General features: G+C 36.7%; 1 protein-coding gene across 7 annotated transcripts in view; it reads right to left on the reverse strand.

Moving 5' to 3' along the window:
* Positions 1-15,270, reverse strand: part of Chl1 (cell adhesion molecule L1 like) — a 192,125-nt gene that overhangs the window by 74,107 nt on the left and 102,748 nt on the right. For all 7 annotated transcript variants that reach the window (XM_058573011.1, XM_046425670.2, XM_046425672.2 and 4 more), the window contains 2 exons: positions 6,209-6,396; positions 888-993 (listed from right to left, as the gene is read on the reverse strand). In XM_058573011.1, the coding sequence (XP_058428994.1) occupies positions 888-993; positions 6,209-6,299 (197 nt within the window). In that variant the 5' untranslated portion in view covers positions 6,300-6,396. The remainder of the gene's footprint in view (positions 1-887; positions 994-6,208; positions 6,397-15,270) is intronic.

The following is a 15,270-nucleotide window of genomic DNA, read 5'->3' on the forward strand; positions in this document are numbered from 1 at the left end:
TAATTGTGTGTGTGTGTACATGTGCAAGTGTTTGTGCAAAGAGCTCATTCAACATCAAAAACACACACGCCAGTTCTATTAGTTAGTCATGTATTTGAGACCATGCTAAACACATAACTTTGCCAATTGAATTGTGTTCATTTTATAAAGGTACTAAACACATATTTTATTACTCTACTGTCTTCTGTCAAATGGTTACTATTTTACTTATTTCACCATTTCCTTGTTTAATACAATGAAAAATACCCTACATACATATTTTTTGGTACTAGCCCAAATATTTTCTTTAACCTAATTCCTTTAAGATAAAACCAACAGACAAACAGGAAAATAATTTTTTTTATGTTTTTAATAAATGTGGCAGCATTGGGTCTACACACACACACACACACACACACACACACAGTTAAATTCCTTCTCCATTATAAGAGAGTCACAGTTCTGTGGACAGTGATGTAAGGTTTTTTGTTTGTTTGTTTGTTTGTTTGTTTTGTACTGGGGTTTGAACCCAGGGGTGCTTAACAACTGAGCCCCATCCTCAGCCCTTTTTATTTTTTTTTACTTTGAGACAGGGTCTCACTGAGTTGCTTAGCACCTCACTGTTGCTGAGGCTGGCTTTGAACTCACGATCCTCCTGCCTCAGCCTCCTGAGCTGCTGGGATGACTGGTGTGCACCACCCTGCCCAGCTGTGATGTAACTTTTTTATATCACTTAGGTAATGTGTAAAATTAGGAGACTTTATTTTCATAGACTTCGTATCATACACTTGGAAACCCTAAGCTTCCGTTCTACATTCATAATGCAACAAGTTCACGGTGGTCAGATTAAAAATTAGCATGAAGGACGGTGTGCGCTTCATGATTATGTGGTTTGAAGGGATACTCACTCGGGTGGCGGATTTCCTTTGGCTTCACACTCAATTTGAAAATATTCATCGAAAGGAAAGGCGACTTGCACTGTGGACTGCTTAGTGATGGTTGGAACCTGTTGAACTGAATTAGAGAACAAGTCTTCAGAAGGTGGGCAACAATTACTGAGTTGTAGCAGAAACCCTTCCACTGTGCTTTCTCTGTGGGCTGACAAGGAAGTGCAATTCATAGACCAAGTGGGACTTCCTCTGGACAACTGTATTCTCTGCTAAGGAATGTCCTTCCTGGTTGTCATTTTGAGGTGCCACACATGTTCATTATACGGAACCCCAGAAAAACGTCATGATTTTTAAAGCAAAAGAAAAACTATCTTATCACGGTCTTAAAAACATCTGTTGCAAAAATGATTGGCATCCAGTCCTTGTTGACATGAGTACATATTTTACTTCATTCGGTCCTTTGGGAAGTTCTGCTTAGATCTCTCCATGCTTCTATCTAGATATTAAAATGAATTCACTGCTTTTCTGTTGGTGTTTCCCATTGATAGGCTGAGTTACTTAGTTACTTGCCAATTCTATTATTGAACATAAGAGGTTTTTTTTTTTTTTTCTATTTCTTTTCTTTCCAGGTAACATGTATTTGAATAGCTATCCAAGAGCAGATACGATTTTCCTATTGAATTACTGCCTGGTGATAAATTCCTAGGAATGTACCTTAAATGACAACGATGCTACATAGATGCTAACATTCTACCCAGGGACAGTCCCCACAAGCAACTCATGATTACCGGTGGATTCCACATTGTTACCACCATTAAACTCTCACGTGGAAAAAAGATTCCAAAAAATCCTTTACTGTTCATTACAAAGGAAAATGTACCCCGCTCATTCTCTTTATCTTATGATTTCTGCGAATTGGTTTTGTTAAAAATAAGTTTTCCCATGGATTGATTTAGTGTTCGTCATTTTCCATGTTAAAATTTTTTTTTTCTTTTATCTTTTCAGTTACTTCTGTTTCCCCTTGTAAAATTTAACCGACATATATTCACTGATACAAAAAAATAACAGACAGTTCATAATCTGTCGGGGGCTGCAGTTGACACATACTTGGTGCTCAATGTGTCCCTTCATCCTCTCACACAGCTAGTGATTGGCAAGTTAAATAAGCCTCAAAGCAAATAAAAAAATTTAAAAGCAGGAGGTGATTTTGCCTTTCCCTTCATTAAGCAACTCAACTGTCGTGACTATGAAATAATGAACTAAAATAACAAGGGGATCGATGAATAAATAAAATGCATTACAGATACAGATTTGGATCAAATTTGGAATATGAAACAGATAAAAATGCAAGCACAGATTTACTGCATTTTTTTTTCCAATTGAGATGCTCCTTTTTTAGTAAAGTCCTTAAAACTTGCAATAAAGCCACCAGGTTGAATTCATAAGGAAATGCAAAAGGTTTCGAACCAGGAACCATCTTTGGCAAATATATTTTGAGAAATGCAATCTGCCCTCAGGCAATGAGCCCAGATAGATGACTAGTATTCCCCAGTACAGGGACAAATCAAATAGGACCCTGAAACCTGGTATGTTGACCAGGCCCTAAATCACTCACTCTCTGTTCTCACAATCATATATTTAGGATGCAGCCTAAATGAGTAGTTTTCAAGAATTTTAGTCTCAAACTCATTTAACCTCTTAAAAATTATAAGTCGGGCCCGAAACACTTCTTTTCATGCAGGTTATATAGCTCATATTTACAACGTGGAATTAAAACAGAAAATCATTTAAAATGTTAATTCATGTCACATAATTCGATCCATTTTAAAATAAGTAACATTTTGTGAATAACGCTATCATGTGGAGAGCAGCATTTTTTTTTACATTAATGCAAATCTCTGCAATTTCTCAAGAGAAGGCAGCTACATCCTGTATCTGCTTCTGCATTCTTCCTGGTGCAAGAGGTTAATTTATTTAAAGATATGAAGAAAAATCAGCCTTATGCAGATATGTAGCTTAGAAGTGTGGAACATTTTAGAGTCTTTCTGACTGATGAAGGATCATCTCCCTGACTAGGACATGCTTATTGCAATGCAGAATCTGCAACCTATCAATGAACTTTTTTTGTGTTCTGCGGCCTTAAAACAAATTTACCTGTTATTTTTAACTTATGCATGATTTTTGGAACAGCCCACAGTGGTCCTTTCAAAAAAGTATTAATTCTATAGCTCTTCTCAGCAGAGACACATTTCATCCCAGCAGATCAAAAATTCACTCTTTTTCATCTCACCACTGATCCAATCAGAAAACTCATAAATGTGGGGGAAACTCAAGGTCATTGTCAAGGACATAAGTTTTCCAGGATTCTAATTTTTGCTTGAACACTTCAATTTTATCATTGACAGTAGACTGTCGGTTGTTTATCTTGAAGTGACAGCCTTCCTGGGTTCATTTGGAAGAAAATATGTGAGCAACCATAATTCATCTGTCAGTCATGCTTTCACGAGTAAAGGGCTCAAGGTCTCAGGCAATTGCCAGAGGCAAGAAAGAGACAGTCCTCACACTAGGGTTCAGCAGAATTATCTCACACCTGCTGCATGGCCGGTGCATCCCAAAGTTAGCCAATGAAGTCAAGGATGGAGAGTTAGGGAAGTTTTAAGAATGCTTCCCAATTTCAGCAATTGCAGTGTCCAGCAGAGCTGCTCTGTTCTGTATTTTGGAGGGGTTTGCTTTACTATGAGAATTCAGCCAGGAAGAAAACCTTGAGCACTATGTAGTGTGGTTTGGAGCTGAGGTCCGACTTGTTCCTCAGCAGCAGTTTTCTACCTTTGCTTTCGCATCATGAATGCAAATGACATGAAGGACATTTCAAAACAAGTTGACTTCATCGACCATCTGAAGGCATCACTGGGACTGCCAAGGTCCACAAACCAAACCGCATGTTAAGCACCAACAATCAGCCTAGAATAATACCTGAATTCCCTTCCCAATCCCCAAATTATATTTTCTTTATTTTTATCTAATAAATCTGATAAGAGAGTGTTATTACTTTATGAATAATAACTAGGTTCAGTTATCAGTTGGATATTCAGAAGCATTTTAGCCATGCTCAAAAAAAAAAAAAAAAAAAAGAATCCATGTATTCATTGACATTTACCTTGTTTCTGATTGACAGTTATTTCTAAGTCTTGAGCTCACTGCAGATTTGTATTATTTAAATCTTATTAGAGTCATAAATGGGCAGAGAAGAAGCACAATGGTGAGAGTCCCTAAGACATCAGCTAATAATTTGAGAACAACTTGTTTATTATAACATTATTCTTTCTTAAATTTGCTAAGGTTGTAAAAGCTCAGCAATAACTAATTATTCAGGGAATGGAGCTAATAACCTTTGGGTATTTATATGAATATATATTCTACATTATAAATCCTTTCCTCTATAATTAGGCCAATTATAGAGACACCAGACGCGTTGACATTCAAATTGGATACCTGCCTTAGACGCATTTACCCGCGAGTGCTCTGGAGGACTGAAATAAACAGATACTATTCAGTTGCTCTGAAAACAAGCCATTAATATTTTATAACAATCGTCGTCAAAGGACATCACAGCATGAAAATGAATAAGTCACCGAGACAACCAGGATAAAAATGTGTGCGTGGATTAATACCAAATTTCACATCTTTCAACCCTGATCAGCAAGGGAGAAAAGACGCAAGGAAAAGGTAGGTGTTAGAGAAAGGGATAGGGATCACGAATGTCGGTGGCACCTCCGCTGCTGGTACCTTGGCATCACGTGCTTGTAGAAAAGAATTTACTGAAGGGTGCTTCAGACTCTCAGCCAGAAGGTCTGCAAGTGGGCGAGTCCAGAATGAAATTCCACGGTTCATACAAAGGCTGGAAGATTTGCACTCAAAGTACACAGCACTTTAAATCTATTTATCTATATGGCAGGGAGTAAAATTCCTTAAGGAATGAGAATTGTGAACAGAGGCTTAACCATCTGTTATACTTTTATTTATTTGTTTGTTTGGGGGGATACCAGGGATAGAACTCAGGGGCACTCGACCGCTGAGCCACGTCCCCAGCCCTGTTTTGTATTTTATTTAGAAACAGGGTCTCGCTAAGTTGCTTAGGGCCTTGCTCAGTTGCTGAGGCTGTCCTTGAACTCATGATCCTCCTGCCTCAGCCTCCCGAGCCACTGGGATTATAGGTGTGTGCCATGGGGCCAGCTAACCAACCATTATAAGTAGTAGAGAAGGGATTCCCAGCTGGGGAAATGGAAGGGTACTGGGTGAGGTGAAGCCCCTCTCCAACAGATAATTTAAAACCACCCTCAGAAATGGTTTAAAAACACATTGTAGTATATAGTCAGAGAGTTGTTTTCTTTTTTATTCATAAAAAGTCTGAGTACCTCAAAAGGAAAAGTTGCAGTTCAATGTTAGCGCTTTTCTACATTTAGTGAATTTTATGAGGTTAGGACTATTTCTCTAGAATTCAGATTATTCACAATGATCATGTCCAATGCCAAGATCCTAATAAACAACCAATGCCTCTTATAACTCTCAGATTATATATGGAAGAAACAGAAGGAATCATCATTGAGCTGTACCATAAAAATTCCTCAACAACCTCTCAAGGATCTTTAATAGCCTGCATTTTTACAACATAAGAAATATTCTCTAAGTACCTACATTCCGTACTTGATGTACAATTTTTGAACTGTTAAAGACTTATCATTTGTTAAATCTGATCTATGATGGGTAAAATTTGCATCAATGGCTATGAGGATAATTATGTAATACACATTACATAATTACATAATATGCTAGTCTTGGAGATCGTATCAGCTTATTATTTCAGTTATAAAATGATGTTTTCTTATTTCCTCAACTGTTTTCATCTAAAATACATAATTATTTTGAGAAAGAATACAAAATTTACTCAATTCCTTTTTGTTACAATTTGTTGAATGCCAGTAATTTCTAAATAAAAATCATCCTTAAAATAAACTGACTTAAACATATAAAAAAAATAAGAGCTGTGTGTACTATTGCAGAGTATCTTAGACAAATGGCAAAAATCACCTTATTCATCAGTCATGTTTCTTGCTATAGGCCACGTTTGCATAAAAAACAAAAATCCTGAGCTACAAAATAATTATAGTAGCCTAGTGTCATCCATCAAAGAAAGGAAGAAAGAAAGAAAAACATGCATGAATCCTTATGACAGATTGTTGGAAAATATGTAGAAATATGATGAAAAAGTTACATTCTCAATCCACAAGTATTCTACTTAAAAACTGAAATGCAAATACAATTGAAAGCTGTCGCTGTACCTGAGAGTGGTATTTCAGTTGCTGCTGACGACTGTAACAGGAGGAGAATCGGAAATGTGATGAATCCTCTTCCACTTAAAAGTGTCCCCATCGCTCTTCAGGAAGGAGAAAGCCCAGAAAGACTGAAAATGGTAATGTCTCTCTTACTTCTCCTGGATAGCTGGGCAGATGTGGACAACTTGGAAACTCTAAAAATAAAGAGAATGATATTTCAGTTCATGTACTCCAATGTCAACATCCCAGAAATAAAATAAATATTTCTGTTTGAAACCATTTTAATGAACCTGTTCTCTACAAATTCCACACAAAAAAATGTGATGTGTTTCTTCTTCATATTTAAAATACATGACAGTTGATATACAGTATAATATAAATCATAAACTTTTTTCTTTTTTTTTTTTTTTTTTGGATACCAAGGGTTGAACCCAGGGGTGCTTTACCACTGAGCCACATCCTCAGCCCTTTTTATTTTATTTTTTATTTTGAGCACCTCATTTTTGCTAAGTTGGTAGGGCCTCACTAAGTGGTTAAAACTGGTTTTGAACTTGGCGATCCTTCTGACCCAGCCTCCCTCCGAGATGCTGAGATTACAGGTATGCCACCAATCGAGACTGGTCCCATTAATTTTCCAATGAGTCATGTTTGCAAGTCAAAGGAAATTTTTATTAAAAAGCTCCCTAATACAGTGTACGGAGCGTCAATGGCTATGAGGATAATTTCACTTAGTTTGATTCAAAAGGAGCTCTTTTACAATCTTTTTTTTTTTTTTTCTAACAAGCACCGAACCCTATCAGAGTCATCACTAAGGATCACACAGACAAATCTTGGATCCTTCTGTGAAATATCTTGCTGTGTTCAATGTTGTCACAATAGAAGTGAATATTTTTAGCAAGGAATAGGGAAGGGGGGGGGAGAGAACAAACTAATGAGGATAAGCCATTTTCACTAAACTACAGAGGTGGGTTTGATTCAAGCAGAAGATAACACCTTCCCATGTAAGCAGAATGTGTAATTCACTTCAAAGTTACCACCAATCGAGACTGGTCCCATTAAATTTTCCAATGAAACAGAATAAGGGTAAAATTTCAATTTTCCTTTACTTTATAGTAGGATATATCATTTTTTCCCCAAACATTGCAATAATAGATATATAAACATTGTTTACTATATAGTCTTGAAAAATAACAACACAATGATAATATGCTTCAAATCATATTGCTTTTTCAAATGTATAATTTTCTCCCCTCCCACCCCAAAAAGTCAGTTACTCTTTTTATTCCCTTAGAATTGCTTTTTTTTTTTTTAAGAAAGAAAGAATGAAGACAGACACAGAGAAGTCACTAAATTTATATTGAATTCCAGGTATTTTGACTGTTTATTTCACAAATTGCAATTTAGAAGATCAATGACCTATGTCTTTCCTATACAGGAGAAGTAGATCAAATTTAAAGTAGCACCCGATGTGACTGTTTTATAATTTTGAAAATTTTAAGGGAGAGAAATCCAGTTTATATTTTTACTTTAAGAAAAGTTAGATTGAAGGAAAAAATAAGTCAGATTAATCCCCTACATTATACTCTCCCCCAAACTATGATCTAGAATAACAACATTATTCAATTTCTTTCTGATCCCAATGATCCCCATCGGTAAAATGAGAATTAGAGAAAAAATCAACTTGGCTTGTTTCAGAACATTTCCTAAAATGAGAACTTTTATCAGTAATCTAAAGTACTTGTACATGCTACAGTATGCTAATTGACACCCCCTTTTAAAAGAAGTGTTATTCTAATCAAACAAATAAAACACAGAAAATGTTGATTTTATTGTAAAAAAGGAGACACTGATCAAACTAAATAAACTGAGCTTTACACATGGGTACAGATTTGGGAGTTAACAGGTCATGCATCTATTTCGAAGACAAAAAAAGTCGAAAGAAAACTAATGCCTTCTCCTTTAAATTTTTCTTTTTGTTCTCTCTTCTGCAACAGTGTCATAATTATGATATAAATTCATTATTTACAATTGCACATCACTCCTTACCTGCAATGTATTATTTAATATTCTGTTCCATTAATACTCGACAGTGATCTCTTTAATGGCATCTCTATGTGTTTAATGAGCTGCCCTCCATTTACAAGAGGCAAGGCTTTTGAAACCACGGTGCTATTAGGAGACCATATTTCCAGATTAATATCTCATCTATCATCTCACTCTGATAGAAGGACAACCAAATACATGAGAACAGAGAGGGTCAATTTCAGTTACTCTCCTAATTTGAGCTGGTGGGTTGGAGGGTCCATAATTGGCATAGGACACACTGGCTCTTGGCTAAAAGTTGTTCAATAGTGGTGATCTGACTTTGGAATTCAAATGATATTCAGTACATGGTCCTGACCCACGAAATTCTGCCCCATGAAAAATGCCACATTGAACCCCTGCCTTTAAAAAAAAAAATAAGACAAAGACTACCTATTCAGAGACCTAAAGAATATTGATGACTTCATCAGGTCCCAGAATACGGGTCATGGTTAATTCTACCTCTGACCTTATCTCCTGCAGGGAATAGCTTCAATCTACCTGAGGTGAATGTAGGCTCATAGGCTATATCATTAAAATTACTGAAAGTTAATGTGTGACCCCCTGCAAGCAAGATTCCATTAAGTGGTGACAGAAGCCTCCAAATAGCTTTTAGATGGGAAAGAAAAGTCAGCCTTAATTTCATTGTCCCATGCATAAAGGGCACATTGTTCAGTAATCCTGTTTTACAACAATAAGACAGCAATAAAATTATATCCCCATTCATCTCTCTTGAAAGAATATGAGGTTAAGTTCTCCTGCCAGACCGCAGAGCTAAAATCCATTATGGGAACTCAGGATGGAGCTGATACTTCAAACAAGAGTGAAATATACTAAACTATTTTGGAGACCCAGACTCACAAAGCTGATATCTGAGAGCTTACGTTAATTTTTAACTCAGATCCAAAACCAAATCAATTAATGTTCCTGCATCTGGATGAACTGGATCTAATCTTTCTATTTTAACTCCTCCTTGGAAACAAAAACCATCATCTCTGACATCAACCTGAAGAGAGATTCTAGTGTCATATCATACAATTGATGCACCCCGACCACCTGTGCTTTTCCAGGTGCCTGGTGGGTTAAGAATTAAGAGTATTACACAAACACAGACATACCTCATAGGGCTACTTCTGATGCAACAAGAGATTAAAAAAGTGCTCTGTATTTTTTTTAAAACAAAAACCTGTAACCTATTATATGATCAATATTACAAAGTGGCCACATAGATCCCTCCAATTTTATTTCTCTCTCTCTCTCTCTCTCTCTCTCTCTCTCTCTCTCTCTCTCTCTCTCTCTCTCTCTCTCAATTCTGGGCTTCATGCATGCTGGGCAATCACTCTATCAACCAAGCTCTAATTTTTGTAAGTGAATTCCATATGGTGGCAAATCTACATACAAATTCACTTGCTTGACTTAAATTCATCTTCTGCCTTTGGAAAGGAAAGACAGTTTACTAAGCTCTTGTTGACTCCAAGCTATAGAGACCAGTGGACTCTCCAATAAAAGAGAATGATGTGCACAGAATAAGATTTTGAAAATTCAGTCAGAACAAGACACCACATATTATGCAGCCCAGGGCAGGTAATCTGCCCTCTCTCATCCATCCCTGCTAGTGCCTGGGGTAGTGACTGCAGCATAACATAGTTATTAGGGTTAAGTTGGGTAGCATATAATGAGCACAGAACTCTAACAGAGCAGTGATGGTGATGATCACCTCATTCTTAATGGTGAGAGGACTGGTCTCTACTAACAGTATTCTAATCCAAAAAGGATGGTTAATTTGTGCAGCTTCTATTAGAATTACAATTATCACAAGATCCTCCCAAGAAGCAATTTCTGACCTCTAGAATCTGTCAGGCTTTGGTCTAATGAGGTCTGAGTCTGTATCCCAACAAGCCATGCAAGTTTTTTCTCTTTCTGTCCCTGGGAACATGGTTTGGCTACCACAAGAATGAGCCTGGGCCACTCTACGGTCAGATGACTGTCACACCTCATGTCACCACTATAGTGCTGACCAACACCCAGTCATCCTAGACCAGCCAGCCCCCAGTGACCCACAGCTGAACACAAATGCAAACACCAGCTTCTCAATATCAGACAAGAATGGCTGAGATTGGTAAATGCAACCCAAAGAAACAAGAGACTCAGGAGCAACAGTAGCTTTTTTATTTTTTTTAAATGAGGAGGTTATGGGATGGTTTGCAATGCAGAAATAGTTATGTGATATAGAAAGAACAGGATAACAGAATTGATGTGATATTGGTAATAGCGGAAACTGTGCAATATACATGGAGGTTCTTTTTCTATTTTAGGGGATATTTTAATATTTCCATAATTCTGCATTGTTTCCACTGAAGACTATTTTAAATTCTACTAATGAAATAGAGCAAAAAAGGATAAAAAAGGAATGAAGAATAAATTCTTACTAGGACCATTATCTACATATATTCCACCCCAATAAACCAAACATGAAAAGCTTATTTTAAAATCAGTTCAAAGGCCAAAAGCTTTTCTGACTGTGTTCTGAATAATAATCACCTCCCCATAATCACACGTCCCATTCACATCACAGTAATGATGTCATGTTTACTGAGAACCTTTGACACCCTGATTCTCTCGTGGTCAAAATGAATTGCAAATATTTTTATTTTCCCATTAGCAAATCAAATTATTCTAATTTGTCAGCTGGAATTTAAAAATGAGGAGGCTTCGACTTCATCCTAGGACAGAATCACATCAGATGAGTGTGGTGAATGGAGAAAAAGCAACTTTAGAAAAGGTACCTTGCCATTTTTTTCTTGATCATTATTCACAAACGTGTTCCGGTCACATTTCTAAGGAGAAAATTTAACAAAGCAAATTCAAAGAGGGCCAAAAAAAAAGGAAATTCTTAAAATGACTATTTTAAGAATCCGCTTTTTCCAGGGGATAATATGGGTTTTTAAAACAGTGATTTTAAGAATTTGGATGTAATGCATTCCGCTGTCATATATAAATTAAAAACATATTAATAAAAACCCATATTTCTACAGCATTCACTACATAAAGCAGAAATGTCAGTGATAGCCCATATACTATTTTTACAGAAGACATGAAATGCATGCAGTCAACCAATTAAATTACATGTGAGGGACATCCCTCTTTGCTAAGGAACACCATCAAGTTGTTTTAGCTGCTATGAATTCTGGGGACTAGAGTTCACTTTTGCATTCTAAATCATTCAACATTTTTTTTTTCTGCTCGGAAGCTTGCAATAGATTCACAGGCAGCAGGAAGGGATCTATTTTGACACGGGTGCCCAAACAATAGTTTGAAAAATCACTCACTGGATTTGTGTGATAGGCTGAGCTGGTGTTGCAACTCGGAATAGTTTAAAGTTTCCTTTTCCTCTCCACTAGAAGGGCTTAAATGTCCCTGAGTTGCATCAGGCAAGTCTGATGTAAAGCCACTTGACACTTTCATGATGGAATGGATGTCACCTTTCCTTCCCTCTGACCCCAGCTGTCCCTCTATGAAACAGCTCTCTCTATGTGATGGCCAGGCCAGGGTAAACTGTTGCCCTGATTCGGAATCAGGTTGCTGGAGGGAGGGAGTCTTGCACATTTCCATAAGCCTCAAGTGTGACCCGAATCACTCAACATCTCAAAGCTGAGGAACAAGGATAAACAAAAAGAAAATTTAAAAGCTTTTGTTCAATCACGTGCTTGGCTAATACTGTCAATCAATTTACAAGTGTCATAAACACGGTAATTCTGAAATAACCCTTAATGGCTTGCTTCTCCCTCTGAAAACAACAACAAAAATACTGTACAACCCAGCCGCATCCATTCAGACTCTGTTTCATGTCACTTTAGTGACAAGACAAAGGGAGTGCTCGAAGTGTTAATTCATCCTTCCTGCAGAGCTGGCATATTTTTATACAGTGGTTCAAAGAAATGTAGATTCTATTATGAGCACATTGATTTTATTGGAAAAACATCCGCTTTAGTTAATGTGGGATAAACTAATATCATTCATAATGCCATTTGTTTAATTAATTAGGTCAATACTGTAGTTGAGCTATGGTGCAAATATAACTGGATTTCTCTCTCTCTCTCCCTATACATCTGGCAAATAGTACATTGCAAGGACATCTAATTCAATTTTTTTTTTCAGAGTGAAAAATGATACAGAAAACTACCAACAATCAAGGTCGTTTTTGACTGCAGGGATGGAGAACATGATCTTAGATCTCAACATGGAAGATATCTTCTGAGTTATTTTTCACAAATACCTTATATACCAGGGATGATCACCTAGGGAATATTTCTTGAAATAAGGAAAACCCACCGATGTTCTAAAATGTGCAGACCCTGAGTGCCCAGCTCAGCAAATTCTACCGAGTATATAAACCCGGCTCAACACTGCTCACATCTCTTAAGGAGTTGCAGTCGGCAAAAGCATTGTATTAGCTTCATTTGAGAGGATTCTAGGTGGCCAGTTCTCAAGATGGTAAACTCCTCTATCTTACTGGATTCCAAACAGGGTAGTAGCTCTCCAAGAGTGATGTGTGGATTACGTGGGCCAGTTGATTGTAGCAATAACTAGGAAGTGCTACTGGTGATGAGTGGGCAGGAGCCAAGGAGCTTAAATTACTTGTCATGGCTCAGCACAGTTCCTCCCAAAGAAAAATGGCCTCATCTGAAATTGCCAATCCCCATTGGGAGGGACGCTGTTTACTACGGTCGGTGAAAAGAAAGCTGTGTGGTCAATACATTACATGTCTGCTACATACACTACTAAGGAACAGTCACTTTGGAAAGGAGGGAAATGATTCTTCAAAAACTCTGTATATTCTTAACCATGCAAATAGCAATTGTCCTCTTTAGGTTGACCCAAAGGAATGGAAAACCTCTACACAAAACTGATAGATAAACTGTGGTACATCCAAACAACGGTATTTCAATGCTAAGAACACATGAACTACCAAGCCATGAAAAGACATGGCAGAAATGTACATGTGTATTGGTCAGTGAAAGAAATCCATACAAAAAAGCCACTCACTGAGGCTATTTCAATTATATTACATTCTGGGAAAGGTGAAACTAGGGAGCTAGTAAAAAGGTCAATAGTTGTCAGGGATTCGGGAACAGGGAGCAAATACAAGGTACATGCCATAATACATTTGTCCAAACCCTTAGAAAGTAGAGCACCAGGAGCCAGTCCCAATGTTGAATATGGATTTGGGCTTTTTTGGTTTTATGGGTGGTGCTGGGGCTTGAACCCAGGGCCTTGTAAAGGCTAGGTGAGCACTCTACCAACTGAGCTAGATCCCCAGCCCTGGATTTGGGTGCTTTTGATGTGCTATGTAGGTTCCTCACTTCAAACAAACGTACCACTTCGGTGGGGGATACTGGTAATGGGGGAGGTCATGCTATTTGGGGCAGGGGAGATGAGAGAAAATGTTGCATCTTCCATTCAATTGTGTTGTGAACCTTAAACTGCTCTGAAAACTAAAGTCAAGAAGAAGAAGAGGAGGAGGAGGAGGAGGAGGAGGAGGAGGAGAAAAACAGAATACTAAAATGTATGAGTGAAATTAGAACACATAACTGATTTCTAAACTATAGCAGAAAAATCAACTTCAGGAAATAAGGTTTTAAATTAAACAATGCACCCTCATAATTATCTTTCAGGGTTCGATCACAATAAGTAATAATGAGGAAGACTAATAATAGTTTCCATAGATACCTATTGATATCTAAGTGTCAATTAGATGATTGTTCTTTTTGTTTAAATTTGCTTTTTATTCTTCTCTGCTCTAGAATTAAATACTTTCCCTTCTACTTATTTCCTGTTTATTCCTTATATATTTCAACTTCACTCAGTATCTTGAAAGGAATTTTCAATAAGGAAATAGAAAGAAAGCTCTTTGCCTCATGAATACATATGCTCAAAAATAATGGATCCAGAAAATAATGACCAAAAAAATTACCCATAAGTAAGAATTCAGAATTTTTTAAAAGTTATAATAAACTATGTAGAATGTTTGATGGTAGTTAAATACTTCATTTAAAATGCCAAATGATCAGATATATATATATATATATATATATATATATATATATATATATATATATATATATATGTTTTAGGTGGCTTAAATGTGTTTTATTCACCTCTTTATATTACTCAAATGTCTTTGGTGAACACACCCTATGTATAAAACTGATTTAAATAAGGGCACACAAGGTGTGTTTGCACTTGTCTCATTTACATATTTGTAAGAGATTGTACATTTCTGAGACAGACATCAGATTCAATTCATCTTTATTGTGCCTGCTAAGTGTTAGACACATTCAATAATTTTTTTTCTAAACAAAAACAGATGAATTTCCTGTGTGTGTGTATATATATGTATGTGTGTGTACACCCACAAGAGACTCTTGTCTGCATAAATAGAATATCAATTAAATATAAAACATCTTTTTTCTCATTTATGCTAAGACAACACAAAAATTGAATTTTCTGAAATACTCATTAACGTAAATATGGCTTTAAATGTTTAAAGCATTGAGCTACACTCTGTGCGCCTTGCTGTAGTAATTCTCTAAAGGTTAACAGAAATGGAACTTTCAGCGAATCCCATTAATGCTATCCATGTCTACTTAAGGCAAACTATATTCACAGGTTTTAGTGCTTCTGCAAGTACCTGTAACAAATGCAAAGTATGACATTTCCTAAAATTTACCTTAAAATACTTTAGCATGGTCGGCATGCTACTTATGTAGCTGCTACTGAACTGCAATCTACCTCAACTATGCCATTAGTTAATATCCAGAAGGAATTAGTTAAACCCAAAGTTTCTAATCAAAAGTAGCTGAATTGACTACTACATTCAACTCAGGTGTCTTAATTTGAAAAATATCAGGTGGCTTGGTAATTAGCATAATGCATGCTAGAAGAATGTCCTAGAATAAAACTAGTGGTATTTAATACAGGCAGAA

This window comes from Marmota monax, unplaced genomic scaffold, assembly GCF_021218885.2.
Source record: "Marmota monax isolate L192 unplaced genomic scaffold, Marmota_monax_Labrador192_F-V1.1 WCK01_AAM20220418_F8-fsc00028, whole genome shotgun sequence".
In the NCBI taxonomy this organism is placed as follows: domain Eukaryota; kingdom Metazoa; phylum Chordata; class Mammalia; order Rodentia; family Sciuridae; genus Marmota; species Marmota monax.